Source organism: Callorhinus ursinus, unplaced genomic scaffold, assembly GCF_003265705.2.
Source record: "Callorhinus ursinus isolate GAN/ISIS: 27379988/994484 unplaced genomic scaffold, GSC_fseal_2.0 scaffold78, whole genome shotgun sequence".
Lineage (NCBI taxonomy): Eukaryota > Metazoa > Chordata > Mammalia > Carnivora > Otariidae > Callorhinus > Callorhinus ursinus.
Window position 1 is genome coordinate 4,527,875 of NW_027397140.1, and position 22,030 is coordinate 4,549,904.

At 34.0% G+C, this 22,030-nt stretch overlaps 1 protein-coding gene across 5 annotated transcripts in view; it reads left to right on the plus strand.

Annotated features, from left to right (window-relative positions):
- The window catches only part of UBE3A (ubiquitin protein ligase E3A), a 98,644-nt gene extending 77,329 nt beyond the window's left edge, over positions 1–21,315 (plus strand). For all 5 annotated transcript variants that reach the window (XM_073887400.1, XM_025852087.2, XM_025852088.2 and 2 more), the window contains 6 exons: positions 1,218–1,423; positions 2,081–2,245; positions 3,807–3,962; positions 4,057–4,130; positions 18,207–18,350; positions 19,349–21,315. In XM_073887400.1, coding sequence (XP_073743501.1) covers positions 1,218–1,423; positions 2,081–2,245; positions 3,807–3,962; positions 4,057–4,130; positions 18,207–18,350; positions 19,349–19,469 — 866 coding nt within the window. In that variant the 3' untranslated portion in view covers positions 19,470–21,315. The remainder of the gene's footprint in view (positions 1–1,217; positions 1,424–2,080; positions 2,246–3,806; positions 3,963–4,056; positions 4,131–18,206; positions 18,351–19,348) is intronic.
- Positions 21,316–22,030: the final 715 nt, after the last annotated feature.

The following is a 22,030-nucleotide window of genomic DNA, read 5'->3' on the forward strand; positions in this document are numbered from 1 at the left end:
TTACCACTTCAATAAATCTTGTAACTTGGGCCTGTAAAAAAAGTTCAGATCTGAACTGAGATTCAGGTAAGAATTGGATAATTTTCAAACTTTTATTTCATGAACATTAACTTTCATTAAAAAAAGGTCCTACCTTACTTTATACTCTTATGATCCAAGGAACATTTTACAGTTCCTTTTGTATTTAACTTAAACTAAATGTGAAAATAAACATTTTTAAAGCTTTCAAAAATCATATAAATTGATGTATTTATGTGTCATTGATTTCTAAAGTTTGTTCTGTTGGACATTGCCCCTTTTTTTCAAAACTAATTCTTAAAATATTTTCATTGAGTTGCACAGTTGCAACTGAAAAACATTTTAGCAAAGTAAGAAAAGTCATAAATTCGTAAAATACCATGTAACCTTTTCCTTAGATATTTAAAAGATATGTAACCTTTTCCTTAGATATTTGTCTAAAGGGAAGAAGATAATTCTGCCTTAGTAATGGTATTCAGATAGGTAAAGTCAAACATTCCTAGTTTTTAAAATGAATGATACAAGAAGGATCTCTAAGCTTGGGTTTTGAATAGTGAAGACTATGTGAAATTGAAATAAGACTACAAATGCAAACTACTTTTGTTTTATTTATTGGCTCATGATGTGTGTATTAAGTAGCTTTGGGTTTTGGCTGTAATCTGTCTTCATCAAATTTATATAAGCTTATGTACTTGGCTTCATCTGACTGTTCGAAAGGTGCTAGAAAAACTTCATGGGATCATTGTGCAGTTTTGAAAAAACAAAAACTTTTCTTTGAAATTCAAAATTGTTTTTTGAAATCAGCACAGGTAGATTAAATATGTTTTAATAAGTTTTTATAAAGCTTTTTTTTTCTTTGGTTTTGCATTTATTTTCATCCATTCAGCAAAGTATCAATACAAATTATCATTTGTATTAGTAGAAGATTAGAGAAATTTAATGAATGTTTTCCCTAACTTCTTAGAAAATGCAACCAAATTGCTTATTGCTTTGTTTCCGTGGCTTCTTAACATGACATACTACCATTTTCACGATTTATAACAATCATGTATATTTGAACTTTGGTCTCTCAAGTGTTAATGTAATAGAGAAAAAAAATTTGTACACCTATTACCTATAAATTTGTGTAGTTATATTTGTATTCATCAGTCTTTAATAAAATATAAAAGTAATATATTTTTTAAAATCATTTTTTATAGGTATGTTCACATATGATGAATCTACAAAATTGTTTTGGTTTAATCCATCCTCTTTTGAAACTGAGGGTCAGTTCACTCTGATTGGCATAGTCCTGGGTCTGGCTATTTACAATAACTGTATACTGGATGTGCATTTTCCCATGGTTGTCTACAGGAAACTAATGGGGAAAAAAGGAACTTTTCGTGACCTGGGAGATTCTCACCCTGTAAGTCTGTAATTTTTTATTTGATGTTTAGATTTTATTTAAAAGCAGAACTAAAGTTTAATTTATGTAAAAAAATTAAAGTTTTCATTTGGAATCATTTTCGTTTGTTAATATTTATACCTACTAAGATAAAGCTGTTTTAATCTGTTAAAGTACCATGAACACTTAAAAACTCAAAGGGGGTATTTAGTATAACTGTCAGCAAGCAGGTTTTGTAGGATTGATTCTGTAGAAAAGGGTTTTTAATTTAAACACGTCATTTTGGTTTTTGGGGTTTTGTTTTTTTTTTATTTTTAATGAAACTACATGAGATTGCCAGGTGAAATCAAAGCTGCTCTGGATAAGGGGTTTGGTAGCTACAGTTAATGTGTCTGTTTCTGTCTCCAACGCCTCGCCTCGGTCACTGTGAGACACCTGAGGTTCTCTCATAGAGCACAGTAATACCATTGCTACATTGACACTGTGGTTTTCTCAGCAGAGAACTGGACAGACCAGTAACTGTCAGTCTTTCTGTATTGTAAACTATTTGGGGGACAGAGAGGATACTTTCTTTGCTTTAGTTCTTACTGTCAATTTTTTTTTTCCCCAAGAAGAGGGATACAAACTGTTGTATTTTATAGTTCTATGGTAACCTAATTTTTTATTTCTGGTTGTTAGGTCCTATATCAGAGTTTAAAAGATTTATTGGAATATGAAGGGAATGTGGAAGATGACATGATGATCACTTTCCAGATATCTCAGACAGACCTCTTTGGTAATCCCATGATGTATGATTTAAAGGAAAATGGTGATAAAATTCCAATTACAAATGAAAACAGGAAGGTAATAAGTGTTTTTAATATCATCACTGTCTTTGTCTCTTTATTAACAGAGTTTTAAAGCGTATATGCTTGTAATTCTTAAAGAAGTATCTAAAATACTTCATACAAAAACTCAAGAAATCAAGTAATCAAATTCTTATAAATGAAATAGCCACAGTTTTCAGAATCTTGGATATGAGCTGGTAGGAGAGCCTATAGTTGGGCACTAAAACCCTTTTCAAGAAAGAAGACAGGAGTAGTAGATAGTGAATGACACAGTGTGACTGTAATAAAAAGCAAGAAACAGTGTATTTCTGATACTAGACTGTACAGGGGAGGGAAACGGGGACCTCATGATTAAGATCCTTCTCACCCAACAAATGACCATTGCCTTTAATGTATGCACATATATATGTGACTTAAAAACACTAGGGCAAAGTGTTCTTTAAGTCAGATACATGTTTTCTGTATGCATCTGGAAATGGGAATAACCCATAATATGGCAGGAAAATTAAGATTAATATATAGTAAGCCTTTAAAAAAACAGTCTATAATAATATAATTTTTGATAAAATATTCTCTAAGTTAGGATACAAAATGCATTTACCTTTTATGATTTGGTACAGTAGCTTATGTATCAAGTAAAACACCAAAATTTTTGATAAACTGGATACAGTAGGCAGCTTCTCAAATATTCTAGCATAGACAACATGAGGCTTCCTGGTTTGCTCAAATCCGGTACATTGCATATGCTAGCTTTTATAAATAGATGTATACATGGTTTAAATGTCTCTGTGTTTGCACACCTGGTTGAGAGACTCTCAGAATTGTATTGAGGCCCAGTTTTATATTCAGTCTTGTTTAAGATAATATCAAAATTGAAACTTACATGTATATTTAGTTTATGTACATGGCCTTTTTATAGTTCTGTTGCAGATATCTGTGAAATTGTTAAAGGTACAGACATACCTTGTTTTATTGTACTTTATTGCACTTTGCAGATGTTGCATATTTTTATAAATTAAAGGTTTATGGCAACCCTGTCTTGAGCAAGTCTGTCAGCACCATTTTCCAACAGCATTTGCTTACTCTGTGTCTCTATGTCACACTTGGGTAATTCAAACTTCAAACTTTTTCATCATTATTATATTTGTTATGGTGATCTGTGCTCAGTGATAATGACTCATTGAAAGCTCAAATGATGGTTAGCATTTTTTAGCAATAAAATATTTTTAAAATTAAGGTATGTACATTGTTTTTTTTTAAGACATACTGTATAACAAACTTAAACTACAGTATAATGTAATCATAACTTTTATATACACTGGGAAACCAAAAAATTCATTTGACTTGCTTTATTGTGATACTCACTTTATTGCAGTGTACTGAAACCAGATCCGCGGTATCTCTGAGGTATGTCTGTATTTTCCTTTGTATGTGTAAAGTTTGAATCTTTAAAAAATATTCTTGAATATTCTTCTTTCTTTGGGAAAATAAAAACAAAAAGGATACGCAGCCCTGTATCTTGTGATTTATTTGTATAGCATATTATAAGAAGTTCTTGTGGTTAATGTTTTCTGCAGGAATTTGTCAATCTCTATTCTGACTACATTCTCAATAAATCAGTAGAAAAACAGTTCAAAGCCTTTCGGAGAGGTTTTCATATGGTGACCAATGAATCTCCCTTAAAGTATTTATTCAGACCAGAGGAAATTGAATTGCTTATATGTGGAAGCCGGGTAAGAAAGCAAAATGTCTGCAAAAATATCCTATTAATTTATTGTTTGTAATGGTGTGGTATATATGTTAAGACATATTTTCTTAAATTTGCAGAATCTAGATTTCCAAGCACTAGAAGAAACTACGGAATATGACGGTGGCTATACCAGGGACTCTGTTCTGATTAGGTGAGGTGCTTAATTCTTAAAAGGAAGATTTAATTCAGGAAAGGGGTGTGTAGTTTATGCTTTAGACCTTCATCTCTAGGTATTACTTACCAAATAAGGAAACTCACAGATTCTCAATCTATTATATTAGAAGTGTATTTGTAATATAATCACCAGTTTTTACTGTTAATGATTTATTTCTTCAATGAAGTGTTTTATGTAAGTCACATGTTTAATTCTGCATTTGGGATATAAATTATCTAATATTCCTAGTGATTCTGATCAGCATGTGCCTACTGCTGGTTAGAAAATGATGAAAACAGAGCTACCATCTCTGAATATTCCTCCTTTCTTTTGAACTCTGTGTTTGTGAACTGTTATTCTCTACCCTATATGAAGCACCTTTTGTGTGAAATGTTATTTTATCTTGATGATCACATGCCAAGATACATATTAGTATTTGTTTTACCTCTGAAGAAACTGAGCCCCAGATTTTCACAGAAAAAGGCAGTGATTCCCAGTCTTTGCTGCTTCCAAACAAATGCTGTTCCTACCATACTGTCTCCTTTTCTGTACTACACTATTCAATCTTAAAAGACATAGGCTTCTTCCTCCCTCGTGGAGATTGGTAAAAGGGGACAAAGAGGCTTTTTAGGTGCCCACTGGTGGGATAAGGTGAAAGGAATGCAAACATAACTCCTGGAGTTGTCTCTGAAGGTTATTGCTCTAAGACATGAACACCAGAATGAGTATCAACTGTAACTAGAGATGAGTAATACTTTTATGTTGTTTTATATTATGTTACATTATTTTCTTCTGTTATCTATTTTGTTCTTCATCCTGGTGTGTAGGAGGTTACTGGCATTTCCTCTTTTTAAAAAGTACACCCTAACTCATTTCTAGTAGCAATCTTGAACTTACTTATTCTAAGCAACCATTATTATGCTACTTACCTGAAGTTCCAAAATTGACACATGAAAGTGTTGAGAACATGATAAAACCCCACTTGTGAGTCACAAGGAATTCACAGATTGGATTTTGTAGCCTCTTAAGTTTCCCTGAGAATAGTTGGAAGTATTTTGTGTGTTCTTTATGGAGACATTTTTTTTTTAATTAAAGTTTTAATTTTATTTCTAGCTTATAATTCTTACTTGATATATATCTTAAGATCATATGTTAATGTGTAATTTGAAAGGCAAGTGAAAAGGCAGAGTTATAGTAGCTTCCAAATCATTCTCATTGTTAGTGGTATTCTAAAAATCTTTTTAAACAAAATTCAAACTATAGAATCTACAACTTGTAGAAAGTTGGAGACTTGGAGTAGTTATTGTAATACCAGGGAAAAATTGGCAATATTGGTATCTTGTTTGGTATTTATTTCATTTAAAGTATTCAGAATTCATTGAAGTGAAATGAATTAAAAACTTTGAAACTGTATGATACATTTCAACTAAAAATTAATAACATAACATTTGGTGTAATATAAAATACCAATAGAAATATTTGTTTTAAATATTAAAAAAATTCTAATACAACTTTTACTACTAATAAAGTTAATGAAAATAAATTACTCAGAAAATAACTATATGTAAAACGTGAACATTTAAAGTCTAGCATTAATAAAAATAAAGTGAGAAAACATTGACTGTCAAGCAAGTTTTTGTGTATGTTTTCCAGTTGCCGATAAAGCTGTCCCTGATTTCCTTTGACTACTAAGAGACTTAGAAGTTTCTTTTTATTTTTTTATTGTATTTTTTTTCTAAAGAATTTATTTATTTGAGAGAGAGAGAGAGCACAAGCAGGGGGAGGGGCAGAGGAAGAGAGAGAAGCATGCTACCTGCTGAGTAGGGAGCCTGATGTGGGACTCGATAACAGGACCCCAGGATCATGACCTGAGCCGAAGGCAGACACCTAACTGACTGAGCCACCCAGGCACCTCAGAAGTATCTTTTTTTTTTTTTAAGATTTTATTTATTTGACAGAGAGAGACAGTGAGAGAGGGAACACGAGCAGGGCGGGTGGGAGAGGGAGAAGCAAGCTTCCCACGGAGCAGGGAACCCTGGGATCATGACCTGAGCCGAAGGCAGACGCTTAACAGACTGAGCCACCCAGGCGTGCCCGCGCCCCCACCCCGAAGTATCTTTTTAAATGGTCCTCAGTAGTGTTTTTGGGTGAGAGGCAGGGACTGCAGTTTCTTTTTAGTTGCTAGTGAATTTCTGTTTAAAGACTTGGTCAAATTCAGATTTGATTATCCTCTCCTCACAGTTAATGTGATTCATTTCATTTAATTTTTCAATACTATGTCAGCCTTTTATTTCTAGATAAGCCTCACTTTGCTGTGGCCTGTTAGTTTATAAATACGTTGCTCTGTTAACATTTTGTTAAGATTTTTTTTTTGATCTCTATTCATGAGGAATATTGACCTGTAATTTCCTTTTTTTATACACATCAGGTTTTTGCTGTCCTTATATAGTGAGTTGAAAAGAGTATTTTTCCTCATTTTCCAAAAATACTTGAGTAAGATTGGTAATTTTTTCTCTTAAATATTTGCTCAAATTCACCAATGAGATTATCTGGGCCTGGACATTTCTTTGTTGGAGGGTATTTTGTTTCGGGGTTTTTTTTAAATTTTATTTTGAAATAACTATAGATTTATTGGAATTTTCTTTTACAATACAGGTTGGAGGGGCGCCTGGGTGGCTGTCAGTTGAGCATCTGCCTTCGGCTCGGGTCATGATCTCAGGTTCCTAGGATCGAGTTCCACGTTGGGCTCTCTGCTCAGCGGGGAACTTCTTCTCCCTCTCCGCCTGCCTGCCCCCCCCCCAATAACTAAAATCTTAAAAAAATATATACTAGGGGTTGGTCCAGTGTACCCTCCATCCATGTTCCCACAGTGGTAACATTTTTCATTACTGTAGCACAGTATCAAATTCAGGAAACTGATATTGATTCAATCTATAGACTGTATTCAGATTTCATCAGTTTTTCATGCACTTATTTCTGTGTATGTGTAGTTCTGTGTATTTTCATCACATTATATAGATTTGCATAACCAGTATTATAATCATTGTATACAGCTTTTTCATCACCAGAAGGGTCCCTGTTGCTATCCCTTTGTAGGCATACTCATACTCCTCCAGCATGATTCTCTGGAGATCCATCAAAGTTGTTATATGTATCAATAGCTCACTCCTTTTTATTGCTGCCTTTCATGATATAGATGTACTATATTTGGTTTAACCATTCAGCTGTTAAAGGACACTTGGGATGTTGTCAGTATTTGGCTATTAGAAATAAAGCTACTAAACATTTAAGCAAAGATTTTTGCAAGAACATATATTTTCATTTCTCTGGTATAAATGCTCAGTAGTGCAATCCTGGGTCATATGACAAGTGCATGTTTAGTTTTTTAAGAAACTGCCAAACTGTTTTCCAGAGTTGCTGTACCATTTTATATTTCCCTGGGGAATAGATGAGTGATCCAATTTCTCCATATCATTGCCAGCATTTGGTGGTGTCAAAATTGTTAGCTTTATCTGTTCTGCTAGGTATGTTGTAATATCTCATTGTGCTGTAATTTGAATTACCCTTGATGGCAGTGATGTGGAATATCTTTTCATGTACTTATTTGTCATCTGTATATTGTTTTTGGTGAAATGTCTCTTTTTGTTGTTGAATTTTGAGTTCTTCATATCTTCTAGTCTTTTTTGTGGTGGATGGTTTGCAAATACGTTCTCCTACTCTTGTGGCTAATGTTTTCATCTTAACAGAATATTTTGCATGGCAGAAGTTTTCAATTTTGATGAGCTTTGATTTTTCCTTTTATGGATCATGTTTTTGGTAAAGTAAGATACAAAAGATATATACACCTAAGGCCAGCCTTAGGTCCTGAAGATTCATATTCTTTCTCACTCTCTCTCTCCCCCTCTTTGTCTCTCTTTTCCTAAAATTTTTGTAGTTTTATATTGAAGTCTTGTTCCATTTTGAGTTGATTTTTATATAATAATGAGATTTAAGTCAAGATTCACTTTTTTGCCTATGGATGTCCATTTGTTCCCATATAATTTATTGAAAAGGCTATCCTTTACTGAATTGCTTTTGCATTGCATCTTTCTCAAAAATCAGTTCATAATGTTTGTGTGAATCTTTCCTGAATTCCCTATGGTCTTCCCTTGATCTGTGCCTCTCCAACTCTCTGCAAATACTGCACTGTCTTTATTAGTGCAGTTAATTGGTAAGCATTAACATCAGATAGAGTGCTTACTCCCTTTTTAAATGGAAGATTTCTTGCCTTTTCCATATTTTAGCTACTCTTTGCTTTAACATACAAATTTTGTATTCACTTTGTCTGTGCCTACAAAAAACCTTGATGAAATTTTGATAGGAATTACACTAAGATCAAATTGGGGAGAATTGGCCTTTTTATTATGTTAACTCTTCCAACCTATGAATACAGTATAGCTCCCCATTTATTTAGGTCTCTTTTTTTTTTTTTTATTCCTTTCATCAGCATTGTAATTCTCAGCATATAATGATTCTATATGTGTTTTGTTTGATTTATACATAAGTATGTGATTTCCTTTGCCGTGATTGTAAATGGTATTGTGTTTTTATTTTTTTAATGGCGTATTTTTATTTTGGTTTCCACGTTTTGTTAGTATATAGAAATGTGATTGATTTTTTTTTTTTATATGTTGACTTATATCTTGTGACCTGGCTGAACTCACTTATTTTAGAAAGGTTTTTGTTTGTTTTTTTGTTGTTTTTTGTTGTTTTTTGAGACATCTTGGGGTTTTATGTATAGACAATCATGTATTTTGTAAATAGGGATAGTTATGCTTTTTAAATTTGTATGCCTTCTTTTCTTTCTGCCATATTATGCTGGCTAGAACTTTTAGCACTGTGCTGAATAAGAGTAGTAAAAGCAAAAGCCTTGACTTGTTTCCGTATAGTGTTCTCTCTACAAATTCAAGGAGGTTCTGCTCTATACCTTGTTTGTTGAGTTTTATTGTGAATAGGCTTTTGGTTTTTGTCAGATGCTTTTCCCACATCTATTGATATAAGCATGATTTTTCTTTATCCTCTATTTGATATGGCACATTGCATTAATGGATTTTCCATTATTGAACCAGCATTGCATATCTGAGTCATTTCTATTTAGTTCATTGTCAAATTTGACTTGGTAATTTGTTGATGATTTTTGTGTCTCAGTTCATGAAAGATACTGGTCTATAGTTTTTGTCTTTTTTTTATGTTGTCTTGGTCTGGTTTTATCAAGGTTAATTCTGGCCATAAAGAGTTGGGAAGTGTTCCGATTTCTAGGAGAGATTGTGTTAAAGTGGTACTGATTATTTCTTAAATGTTTGGTGAAGTTCTCCAAAGAAACCATCTGGGCCTAGAAATTTCCTTTTTGGGGAGGATTTTAATTTCAAACTCAACTTCTTCAGTGTTTATAAGATTATTAAAATTATCTTTCATAGTCCATGAGTAATGGTAATTTGTGTTATTCAAGGAGTTGATCCACTTTATTAAAGTAGTCAGATTTATGTGTGCAGAGTTCATAATACTTCATTTTTATCCATTTGATGTCTGCAGATCTGAACTGATCATACCCTTTTTTATTCCGCATAGTGGTAATTTGTTTTTTTTTTTTTTTCTTTTTAAAACTTGTTTTGCTTGAGAGGTTGAAATTATTGATTATATTGAAAAGGCAGCTTTTTATTTCTCAGTTCTTTTCCTGTTTTTAATTTCATTGATTTCTGCTCTTTATTAGTTCCTTCCTTCTTTTGGTTTATTTTGCTCTTCTCATTCTAGGTTACTGAGGATAGAAACCTTGATTTGAGACCTTTCCTCTTTCCTGATGTAAGCATTTAGTGCTTTAGCTATATCTCATATTTTTTGATAACATTGTATTATCATTTTTTTATATGTATGTATTTTTTAAGATTTATTTTGAGACATCCTCTTTGTAATTTAAACAAAATTATGTTGTTTATGGGGCGCCTGGGTGGCTCAGCTGTTAAGTGTCTGCCTTCGGCTCAGGTCATGATCCTCAGGGTCCTGGGATCTAGCCCGGCATCAGGCTCCCTGCTTTGCAGGGAGCCTGCTTCTCCCTCTCCCACTCCCTCTGCTTGTATTCTATCAAATAAATAAAATCTTTAAAAAAACACACACACACACACAACAAAATTATGTTGTTTAATTTCCAGGGTTTTGGGATATTTTCCTCTTCTCTGTTATTGATTTCTAGTTTGATTCTTTTATAGTCAGAGAACTTACTCTTCATGACTCCTAATAATACTTTTGAATTTGTGTATTCTGTGTTGGTGGGTGGAATGTTCTATAAATGTTGATGTAGATTCTGTTCGTTGATGATTTTGCAGATTTTCTTATTTGTAGTTCTGTCAGTTGCTCAGAGAGAGGGATGTTGAATGCTCCATAATGGTGGATGTGTCCATTGCTCCTTTCAGCTCTATCAGTTTTTACTATATGTATTTTGAAGATTACTTTTGATTGGTACATACACTTTAAGCCTCAGTATGTCTTTTTGGTGGATTGATCCTTTATAATTATCTGATGTTGCCTCTCTGTCTCTGCTGATTTTCTTTCCTCCAAAATCTACTCATCTGATCTGTTAATTTTTTTTAATTAAACTTTTTATTGTGAAATAATTATAGATGGCATACGGTTGTAAGAAATCACACAGAGAGACCCTGTGTACACTTTACCATTTTCCCCTCAGTGGCAAATTTTTATAAAACATTACTACAATATCACAGGATATTGTAGGTTGCAGTCAAGATACAGAAAAATTCTATCGCTACAAGGATTCCTCCTGTTGCTCTTTTATAGTCAGTCACACCTATATACCCATACCTTTACCCTATCCCTATCCCCACTCTAGTCCCTAACCCTGACAACCACCCATCTGGTCTCAATTTCTTTAATTTTGTCATTTCAAGAATGTTATATTAAGTGAATCACATATAATATGTCAGATTGGCTTTTTTGACTCAGCCTTGAGAGTTACCCACATTTTTTCCACATATCAATAGTTTGTTTCTTTTTATTGCTGAGTAGTATTTATTCCTTGACGTGGATTCACCAGTCTTTTTAACCATTTACCTGTTGAAAGACTTCATGGTTGTTCCTAATTTGGAGCTGTTCTGAATAAAATTGCTATGAATAATCAGGCAGTTTTTTAGGTAAACACAAATTTTCATTTCTCTGGTAAATGCCAAGAGTGCACTTGATTGTTTTTTATTGTTGAGTTTGAGAGTTCTTTGCATAGTCTAGATATAGTACTTTATCTTTTCTCCAGTGAATTATTTTTTCACATATGTCAAAAATCAGCTGAGCATATTTCTGTAGGTCTCTTCTGATACTTATCTCCTTCACCTTTTATCTCTGTTGGGTTTTGCTTCATGTATTTTGAGGCTCCAACATTTGGTACATACCTTTTTTTGTACATACCCATTTGGAGTCATTATGTCTTTTTATCATTACATAAGGTCCCTCTTTATGATTTGTAATTTTCTTTGCTGTAAATCTAATATGAATATAACCTTCTTGGTTTTTTTTTAAATGTTTGCATGATACCTTTCTCTGTTGTTTTACTTTAAACCTATCTTGCTGAATTTGAAATGAATTTCTTAGAAACAGCTTATGGTTGAGTTTTTTTTTTTCGTCCTCTCTCAGTCTGCCTTATAATTGGTATATTTAGGCAGTTCATATTTAAAGGAATTATTGATATGTTAGGGTTTATGGCTACCATTATATATTTCCTGTTTCTCTCTTTTTTATGATTGCTTATTTCTATCTTTTTGCCTTCCATGGATTATTTAGTTATTCAAACATTTTTTTAAGGATACCCTCGATTTATTTTTAGTGTTTTTGGGGTTGTATTGTTCAGTATAGTGTTCTTCCTGGTTGCTGTGAACATATGTGAAAGTGGATAAACACCTCATCCATTGAAGTGTGGAAACCTTGCTTCCATTTAGGTTTCATTCCCCACTTTTAAATATTGTCTTGAATAATAATGCTATTATAATTTTGTATCAGTCATCACATAGGATTTACAAAATTCATGAGGGATGGTAGTCTGTTGTATATACCTATATTTCTACTATTTCTGTTCTTTCCATTTGCTTTAAGAGTCCCATCTTTTATTACTCCTTTTAGTCATTCTTCAAAGACAGGTTTGCTAAAGGACAAATTCTTTTAGTTTTCCTTTGTCTGGTGATATCTTTATTTCCCCTTTATTGCAGAAGAGTAGTTTTGTTTTTGCCATTTGGGGTTTGTTCAGCTTCTTGAATTTGTGGTTTTGTTTTTTGCCCAACATGGAAAGTTTTCGGCCATTGTTTCTTTTCTTTTTTTTTTTTTTTTTTTAAGGATTTTATTTATTTCAGAGAGAGAGAGAATGAGAGATAGAAAGCACGAGTGGGAAGAGGGTCAGAGGGAGAAGCAGACTCCCTGCTGAGCAGGAAGCCCGATGTGGGACTCGATCCCGGGACTCCAGGATCCCATGACCTGAGCCAAAGGAAGTCGCTTAACCAGCTGAGCCACCCAGGCGCCCTCGGCCATTGTTTCTTTAAATACTTTTTCAGCCCCACTCTCTCTACTTTCTTTCTGGGCCTCTTCAGTCATTTGTCATTGTTCCACAAGTATCTGAGACTCTGGGGTTTTTTTGTTTTTGTTTTGTTTTCCAGCTTTCTCTCTTGTTCAGTTTTTTATCCTCTGTCATCTTCACTGTTGAGCCCATCCAGTATATTTCTCTTACTGTGTTTTTCAGTTCTATAATTTATATTTGGCTCTTTTTTTAATTTGTAACTTCTGTTTCTTTCCTGAGATTTTCTATTGTTTCATTTGTGAAAGAATAGAACTTACAATTGTAGAATCATTTTTATGATGACTGCATTAAAATCCTTGTCAGATGATTCCAACATCTTTTTTTTAAGATTTTATTTATTTGAGAGAGAGAGAGAGAGCACAGAGGGAGAGGGAGAAGCAGACTCCCCTCTGAGAAGAGAGCCCAATGTGGGGCTCAATCCCAGGACCCTGAGATCATGACCTGAGCTGAAGGCAGGTGCTTAACTGACTGAGCCACCCAGGCGCCCCAGTTCCAACATCTATTCATCCCAGTGTTGACACCACTTGATTTTCTTTCCATCGTGTGTTGTAGTTTTGGATTATGTCCTGGGTGTTGTGTCCATTAGGACATTCTGGGTCCTATTTACACTTTTTTACTTTAGCAGGCAGTCATCCTATTCAAGTGTAGCATGCAGGTCCTTGCATACTTTTTGTGGGTTGTAGTTCCATTAACAGAGTTAGCTTTCAGAGCCTTTGGCACTATTCTGCTCTTCTTTATCTCATTCCATGGGGGCTCCCTGTGGTCCATGATGGTGTTGCTTGAGGGAGGTGAAATGAACAGTTTCTCCAGGCGGAGTTGCATGGTGTTCAAGCCCATGGGGCTGGAGAGCTCTTCCTGGGCTCTGTGCCTATTGTGGCAGGATCCCCTTGCTGGTGCTGATGACCAATCAGTGTCTCTGGGCTAGGAGGGACTCTTAGGCTCCACAAGAAGGGTAGCACTTATCAGGCCAGCACCAGTTGTGGCAGAAATGCCCTGCCAACTGTGTCTCTGGGTTGAGAAGGAGACTCTCAGGCATGGCTTCTTTTCTTCTTGATTCAATTTAAGTTTTTTATCTTCTGTTTCTGTGATATTATCATTGTTCTTAATTTGTCCTATGGTTCCTCTAGATTAGTTTTGGCTCCCTCAATTTGACGTGATTTATTTTCTTTTTATTTCCAGTTATTCCTTAGTTCTGTCATATCTTCCAAAATCTTTCCTTTTAATTACCCTTGTCCTGAAATTTTGTTTTTGACTTAGTTGTCCTTTCATAGCTTCTACTATTATTTAAAAATTTGTAGCTTCATTTGAAATTTGTTACAATTTTCATGTTTTGTTGGCAGATCTCTCGGTGTAATTTTGTTCTCTATAGAGACATCATTCTTAATGTGCACACACACATATTATTCCTCTCTAGTAACTCTTTTAGTGTTTGTGATCTTTTTCTGTTGTGTCCTTTTTTTTTTTTTAAGTGAGATGAGTTTTCTCACGTTTGGAAGAGGGAGAGATAGGCCAGGGCAGCTTTTTCATGCTTCAGGAAAGCTCTGTGCATTTTGGTTTTGCAAACTGATTTTAAAAAAAAATGTACATGTATATAGCCTTGTGTTTTCTGAAACTGCCTATTCTACTGTCCTTTCCCACATTTATTTGAGTTTTTCTTGGCCTTTTTATTCTTGATTCAGTGGATTTGGACCTTATTTTCCAGCAGTTTCTCCTCAGTTTTAAAAGGGAATTTTGGTGTTCAAGAGCTTTACGGACCCAGAGCCTTTACTATATCATGATCCCTTTGCATTTGCCTACAAATTGAATAACTCTCTTTTAGCTGTCTTTTCAAATTGGCCTGTGCTTTCCAGTGGGTTGGTGTTTTTGAGGTTCCCTTGTTCCCAGGACTGTAAGAAACCCAGTTGCCTGCCTTTTGCATCCTCACCCACTGACACAGGTACCAACCAGGTATTCTAGCTGTCAGTGGTGTGTTCCTCTTCATTTACATGGAAGGATTTGTGGGAGGATATCTTGTCACCTAGTTTTGAAGTTGTTATCTATAGGTCTTCCATTTTCCCATCCAGTTAGCTCTGGTTTTATGGGAGAGATTAGGGAGATTGAAAAGAAAAGCAAAAACAAAATAACTGTATCACTGCCACCATCATCTTCCCCAAACCTCTTACTCTGTGTTTCTTCTGATTTTTTGTATCTATTAATATCCTTACCTGAATCCATTGTTTCCCTGGGGATTGCAAAATGGTGATTTGGAAAAAAAATTTCTTCTGTTCATTCTACATATATACCTGCTGTTCTTTTTCCTCATCAGTGGTTGCTATTTGATTACTGTGTAAACAGTTTTACTGAAAAGGCACAATAAAATGTAATTAAATATTTTAGAATAAGGAGTTAATGTAATAATTTCAATAGTGACAGTTGAATTTGGATTTTAGTTTTTTGTTTTTTGGGTTTTTTTTTTTCCCTCTTTCTGAATATTTTGAACTCATGGATTTTTATATATTGAGTGTGATTCACAGTCATTATTCTCAGTAATACTCAAACTGATTAGTCTTGGTATGCTTTTAACATCATTTCATTTTACATTTTGAAATTTTTAGCTCACCTTGAGCATTTTTAACTCTAGGCTTGAAATAAGCCTTTTTTATAAGAAATTATTGGGGAAATGGCATCTTTAAAAGTCAGTTTGGGGTACAAGGTATGACCTTTGTTATTAAATGTTAGTGCATGCAGACTTTTTCCGGGGGACAGAGCGAGGAAATATTTTTCATTATATCCTGGAAATCATATCAGTGTAGAGATATCTTCCATGTTCTTTGTATGGCTGAATACTGTCATTGTGTGGAAGCAGTGTAGATTATTAATATTCATGGACATAGTGTTTATTTCCAGTCTTTTGCTGTGAGAAGTAATGTCAGTGAATAATCTCATACATGGATTATTCCATATGTATGTTCCAAATATATATATATTTTTCTTGTTCTTTTGTTTCTGATCTCTATGTCCCTACTAGAAATTTTGGTCATACTGCTTTTCCTTTGGTCACCTTGTAAGTTAACCTTCTTGTTTCCAAATTTATTTTGCATATTTCTTGAGTATATATGAGTATTCTCATTTATGTTTCAGATTTTTTCATTTCTGAGTTTTGTATTTCTGATTATTGGTGTTCTTTTCTATCTGCTGTTGCATTTTCTCTTCATGCTGGAATATGGGAATTACAGGTTTTCCATTCTTCATGACTCAATTTTTCAAGTATACTTTTTTCTGCTAGACAGTTTAGCGTCTTATTTATTTGCCAGACTTGTTTCATAATATCTTTATTTGGATTTTGGAATTCTGTTTCTCCCATTTATATTTCTTTAGTTGAGTTTTTCTGGACCTGCTATTAGTAGATCTCATGGTAGGGTGGGGAGAAGTTTGGGTGGAGTTAGTGGTCTCTTGATTGAATGGTCCTCTCTTTTGTTGTTATGGTAACAGCAGTTTCTTTAATATGTGGTTATGTGGCCTAGCACCTTCTGATTCTTCAATTCCATCTTGTTTAATTAGGGCCTCTTTCATTAGCTACTTCCATTCCTTTATAGCCGGAAGCTACTTTCAAGGGACACTTCTGTCTCCCAAGGTGCTCCCCCCATCACTTCCAGGCATCATGCCTACCTGTCATTTCTACCCTGGTACTTTTCCAAGGCCCACCCTTTTAGCCACCCTGTTGCCAGTGCTCTTACCTTTCCTTAGTAGTTCACTCTTAGGGTGGGCTCTGCCCTTCAGGGGTGAACTCTAACCCATATTATTCTGCACACCCTTGTCTTCCATATTGCTCTTGTAGGACTCTGCTAGTTTGGGCTCAGGTGTTCATACTTCCAACTTACATGTCAGTTGGGAGTTTGCCGCTCTTTTCCTAGTTTTAATCTAAGCTTAGGTTATGGGTGTTTTTTTATCGGATTTTCTCTCCTTTTTGATCTGAATAGGTTTTAGGAGATGTAAATGGGATATGATCCATGAAGCTACCACTTAGTAGAAATGCAGAAGCTGTTTTTCAGTTTTCTAAATAGTTGCATTCAGAATTTTAATATAGAACAAAACACCTAAAGGAAGAGATGAATTTTGTTCAGTGTTTTCATTATGTAAACTGATAGTAACCCCAATATTTTAAATTCTAATTTTAAATTCTAGAAAGAACCAAATAAATAAATAATGTAGACAGACTGGTCAGGGTACCGTGTGGCTGGTTCTCTTAGGCTTCAGAGCACTCCCCCAGTGTGAGAAGACTTGATTACCACCCCATTTGCTGGGAAGCTATTCTGCCCTGACAGAGAGCTCTGAGCCACAGGAGACTTAACTTTTTCTTGTCAGCCACCCAATAAGAATGACCTAGACTGTGGAATGATTTTAGTTCTTCCTGAAAGATGAATCTACAAGTTCCATGTCTAATTTCCTGTTGTTATGATGTAGTTCTTTATTGTTTTCTCTAGGTGAATGGGAGGTTTGCAGGAACTGAGGAGGATGTTAGAATGTCAGGGAAAAGAAGTGGGAAGACATTGAAGGGGAGCCAAGAAGTCTAATAAAGCTGCTAACCCTGTCAGAAGTATTGGTATTGCACCAACAAAAATGCCCACATTTTAATAATAGAAATTATTTACACATATAGGAAGTGTGATGATCTCTGCCAAGATTCTGGAAAGAGCTTTTCAAATAAATACTAAAATGTATTCTTTGACCAATTAACATTTTTAAATTTTAAAATCTTGAATTTTTTTTAGCTGAGAATTAGTGCATATGTTAAATTTATGGATACCTCATTATTCAGACACGCATGCCAAGATTGCTCTTAATGAACTGCATTTTGTTTTTAGAGTGAGTAATACAAGCATCATTATAACAACATGACTTTTATCACATAGGTTTTAGGAATGCCAGGGACTAAATCATTACATATAGCAGAAATATCAGAATTATCCCCTATCCCCACTTCCATAGCAAACAAAATCAAAAGTGTTCTGGTTTATATATAAAATGTATGCTTTTGTATTACTACTCTTAGGCATGTATGTGTGTTTTTTGTTTTTGGGGGGTTTGTTTTGTCCTTGGTCTGTATCACCTTTTCCCCCCAAAATTTCATATTTTCACTTTACAGGATTTGGGTTTTGGATTTTGGATTTTGTTTGTTACTGATAATATAGTATGACTATACCATAGTTTATATAATTATTTCTTATTATTTGGACACTTCAGTTTACCAGTTTTTACTGTTCTAGATAATGTTGCCATGAACTAACTATGCTTTTAAAAAGTGTTTTGGTAAGAAATTTGCTTTAGTAATTTGTAGATCCTTGATGAGCAGGAATGGATGTCTAGGGTTTCTGATACTAACTTCCAAGTTATCTCCGTAATATGGTTTTAATAAATCATAAATTCATACTAGTACTAGTTATAAATGAATGCCAAACTAAAATCAGTATTCTATCTTTTCTCATTAGGGAGTTCTGGGAAATCGTTCATTCATTTACAGATGAGCAGAAAAGACTTTTCTTGCAGTTTACAACAGGCACAGACAGAGCACCTGTGGGCGGACTAGGAAAATTAAAGATGATTATAGCCAAAAATGGCCCAGACACAGAAAGGTAATTATTAAGTTGTGACTATATACCAAAAACCTTACATTCCATATCACACACGTGGGAGCTGTCCAGGAGCTTCTGAGTACTTATACAGTATTATGTGGAACTCTCCAAATCACATGAACTAGTAGTTCAGAGAATATTTTGCTGCTATTGTTTGAAATTTTTAAAACACTGACCTACTTCAAAACTGTTACAGGGCTCACTTTATTTGGAATTTTGCAAATTGATATTCAGTTTTTAGTTCAGAATTTTTTTTAATTGAGAGCCATATTGTGTAATCTATTTAAGAATGGTTAAATTGAGGCTCAGAAAATTGTTCAGCACTAGATTTCTTAACATTTGAATCCAATTTCATAATCTTGATATTTAATTTTCTCTCTTCATTGTATAAGTTAACGTTTTTGTTGAGTAAGGATCATACATGAATAGCATATTTAAAGGTTTAAATGTATAGAAATATTTCTATTAGTATTCCACATTATTTGATGTATAATGGCTTTAATGTAAATTTCTTTATATTTGTTATTAAGTCATTTATATAATCATATTGCCAAGAATATGTGTAACTGGCATTAAAAAACAGACTTTGAAATCTTGAAAACCAGGTTTGAGTACTGTCTCCATCCTAGAGTAAATTAACTTCTCAGTGATGTCAACTCTGTAGTGTGGGGATAATGATAGGTTTATTGTGAGAAGATTTAGTTGGATGAGATCTAACAGTTGAGTACCTAAAAAGGTATCTGGTATGTCATAATAACTCAGTGGATACAATATGTTATCAGTCATCACCTTTATCATCATTAGTATTGAATAATAGATAAAAACAAACTGATATTTGGTAGTTGCATGGGAAAAACAAAAAGTTTATGAGTTGCATTAATTGTACTCTGCATTGCAAACTATCTCAACTATACATACCATCTAAAAGTAGGATTTTTTAACACTAAGCATATTGTCCACGGTTTATTTTCCTATTTTCCCCCCTTCTCTCTATTTAGGTTACCTACATCTCATACTTGCTTTAATGTCCTTTTACTGCCGGAATATTCAAGCAAAGAAAAACTTAAAGAAAGATTGTTGAAGGCCATCACTTACGCCAAAGGATTTGGCATGCTGTAAAAAAAAAAAAAAGAAAGAAAAATGAAGAAAAGAAAAAAAAGAAAAAGAAATTTAAAATTTTAATAAATATAACAAGAGGGATAAAATTGGTGGTGATAGTGTCCCAGTACAAAAAGGCTGTAAGATAGTGAACCACAGTAGTCACCTATGTCTGTGCCTCCCTTCTTCATTGGGGATATGTGGGCTGGAACAGCAGATTTCAGCTACTTATATGAACAAATCCTTTATTATTATTGTTTTTTTTTTTTTTTTTGCGTGAAAGTGTTACTTATTCTTTCACTTGTATGTACAGAGAGGTTTTTCTGAATATTTATTTTAAGGGTTAAATCACTTTTGCTTGTGTTTATTACTGCTTGAGGTTGAGCCTTTTTGAGTATTTAAAAAATATATACCAACAAAACTACTCTCCCAAGGAAAATATTGCCACCATTTGTAGACTGTGTAACCTTCAAGTATGTGCTATTTTTGTCCCTGTATCTAACTCAAATCAGGAACTGTGTTTTTTTTTTTTTTTAAACAATTTGCTTTGAAACTTGAAGTCTTGAAAACAGTGTGATGCAATTGCTGCTGTTCTAGTCCCCAAAGAGTTTTCTGTGCAAAATCTTGAAATCAATAAAGATGGAAGGGAGAACTTGGAATGTTTTAACTGCAGCCCTCAGAACTTTACTTTAGTAACAGCACAACAAATTAAAAACAACACATGCCACAGTATGTCGTCTTCATGTGTCTTGGAATGAACTGTTTCAGTAGCCAATCCTCTTTCTTAGTATATGAAAGGACAGGGATTATTTTGTTGTTGTTGTTGTTGTTGTTGTTGTTTTAAGTTTACTGGGGAAAAGTGCATTTGGCCAAAAGAAATGGTAGTCAAGCCTGTTGCAAGAAAGCTAGGAAGTTTGTTTATTATAAACTCAAAGCATGTGAAAGTGCACTTAAAATAAATTTTTTATTAATTACTTATTATCTGCATTTTAAATAGACAATCCAAAGTCTTCCCTTCATGTTGCCATCATCTTGTCTAATCAGCCATTTTATCAAGGCACATGATCAGTGTTGCAACATAATGGAAAGGATGGCTATTGTGCCTTGTTTTACTTAATCATACATTAAGCAGACCTGGAAATGAGTGGAACTATTACTCTTAAGTCCTATTTACATTGTATATCCCCAAAGATTAAGTTTTACTTCAAAAAGTAAGTGTTAAATATTACTTTCATGTACTGTGCGAAAAGTACAAATAGGTTTAAATTACTGGACGTTCAGAAGTAAGTAGTTTCCCCTTTCTAGTCTTCTGTGATGTTAATTTCTTTTATTGCAATATAAAATAAAAGGATTATGTATTTTTAACTAAGGAGAGACATATGGATTTATCCTTTTACTACAAGCTACATACAGCTAATGTGCTGAGCTTGTGCTTTGATGATTGTTTTAACAGACTACGGTAGATCAACCTGATGATTTGCTTGAAATTGGCAGGAAAAATACAGCTTTTCAAATCACTGGAGGGGAAAAAGGATATCTTTCAGGATTATTTTAATTATTTTAGTAAATTGAGACAGATCTGTTATGTACCATAATGCTAAATAAAACAGTGACATTTTTCATCATAATTTAGAGGAAAAAGAAAACAGTGCTTTCCATCTTGTGATAAGGTAACTTTTTTGTTGTTGTTGTTTTCTGGGCCAGCCTTTAGAACACTGTTAAGGTATGTACACTACCTTGATGCAAGGGACTCTCATGATACTACAGTCATCTTAAAGAGCGTTTCATCCATGTGCTTGTGTATAATGAAAGAAGGAGAGAAATCAAATACTCTGGGGGCATTTTATATAATAAATTCGTGAAGAAATGTGTGCTCTTCAGTTCTCAAGTTCTATTATCACAGTATTGAAGTTCTATAAATGTATTAACATATCTGTATGAAGTTTGTGAATGGTAATTGAGTATAGGTTATCAGATAAAGAATTCACATCAAATAGACTTTTAACAAACAGTTCAAAATAAACCTACCCTTAAAAATATTTTAAGAGAAAAAGTCATTGGTTGTCCATACTAGCTGTTCTCACTCGCTTAGTAATTACCCTGGGCATGTTACCACTTCTCTTAACCATTGCCTCCTGTTCACTACTGTTTACTAGAATGCCATTGAACAGTATCTCAAGGAAGAGGAAAACAGAAATTTTGACTATAACGACTACTTCTTCTACCCTAAATGTCTTATTAAAGTACTTTTTTGTCTGGACACTCTTACATATTTTGGTTATCTGTGAATCAGCCCACAGTCTGCAGGAAGCTCTGGGGGAACAAAAATGAACCATAAACTAAAATAATTAGCTTTCCAAATGAAATAGAAACTTTCTTTTACATTTTATTATTTTAGAAAATTTAAAACATGCAACATAAAAATACAACCTGCTACCAAACTCTTCTGGAGCCTGGCAGCTTCAGCAAATGAGTTGGATTTCCTCACCCTATGTACTGCTCTCCTAGGTTTGTTAATTGTGATAAAATACAACTACAGCTTCCCTAGCTTTATTTTGGGACGCATACCTGTGTAGGGAGGT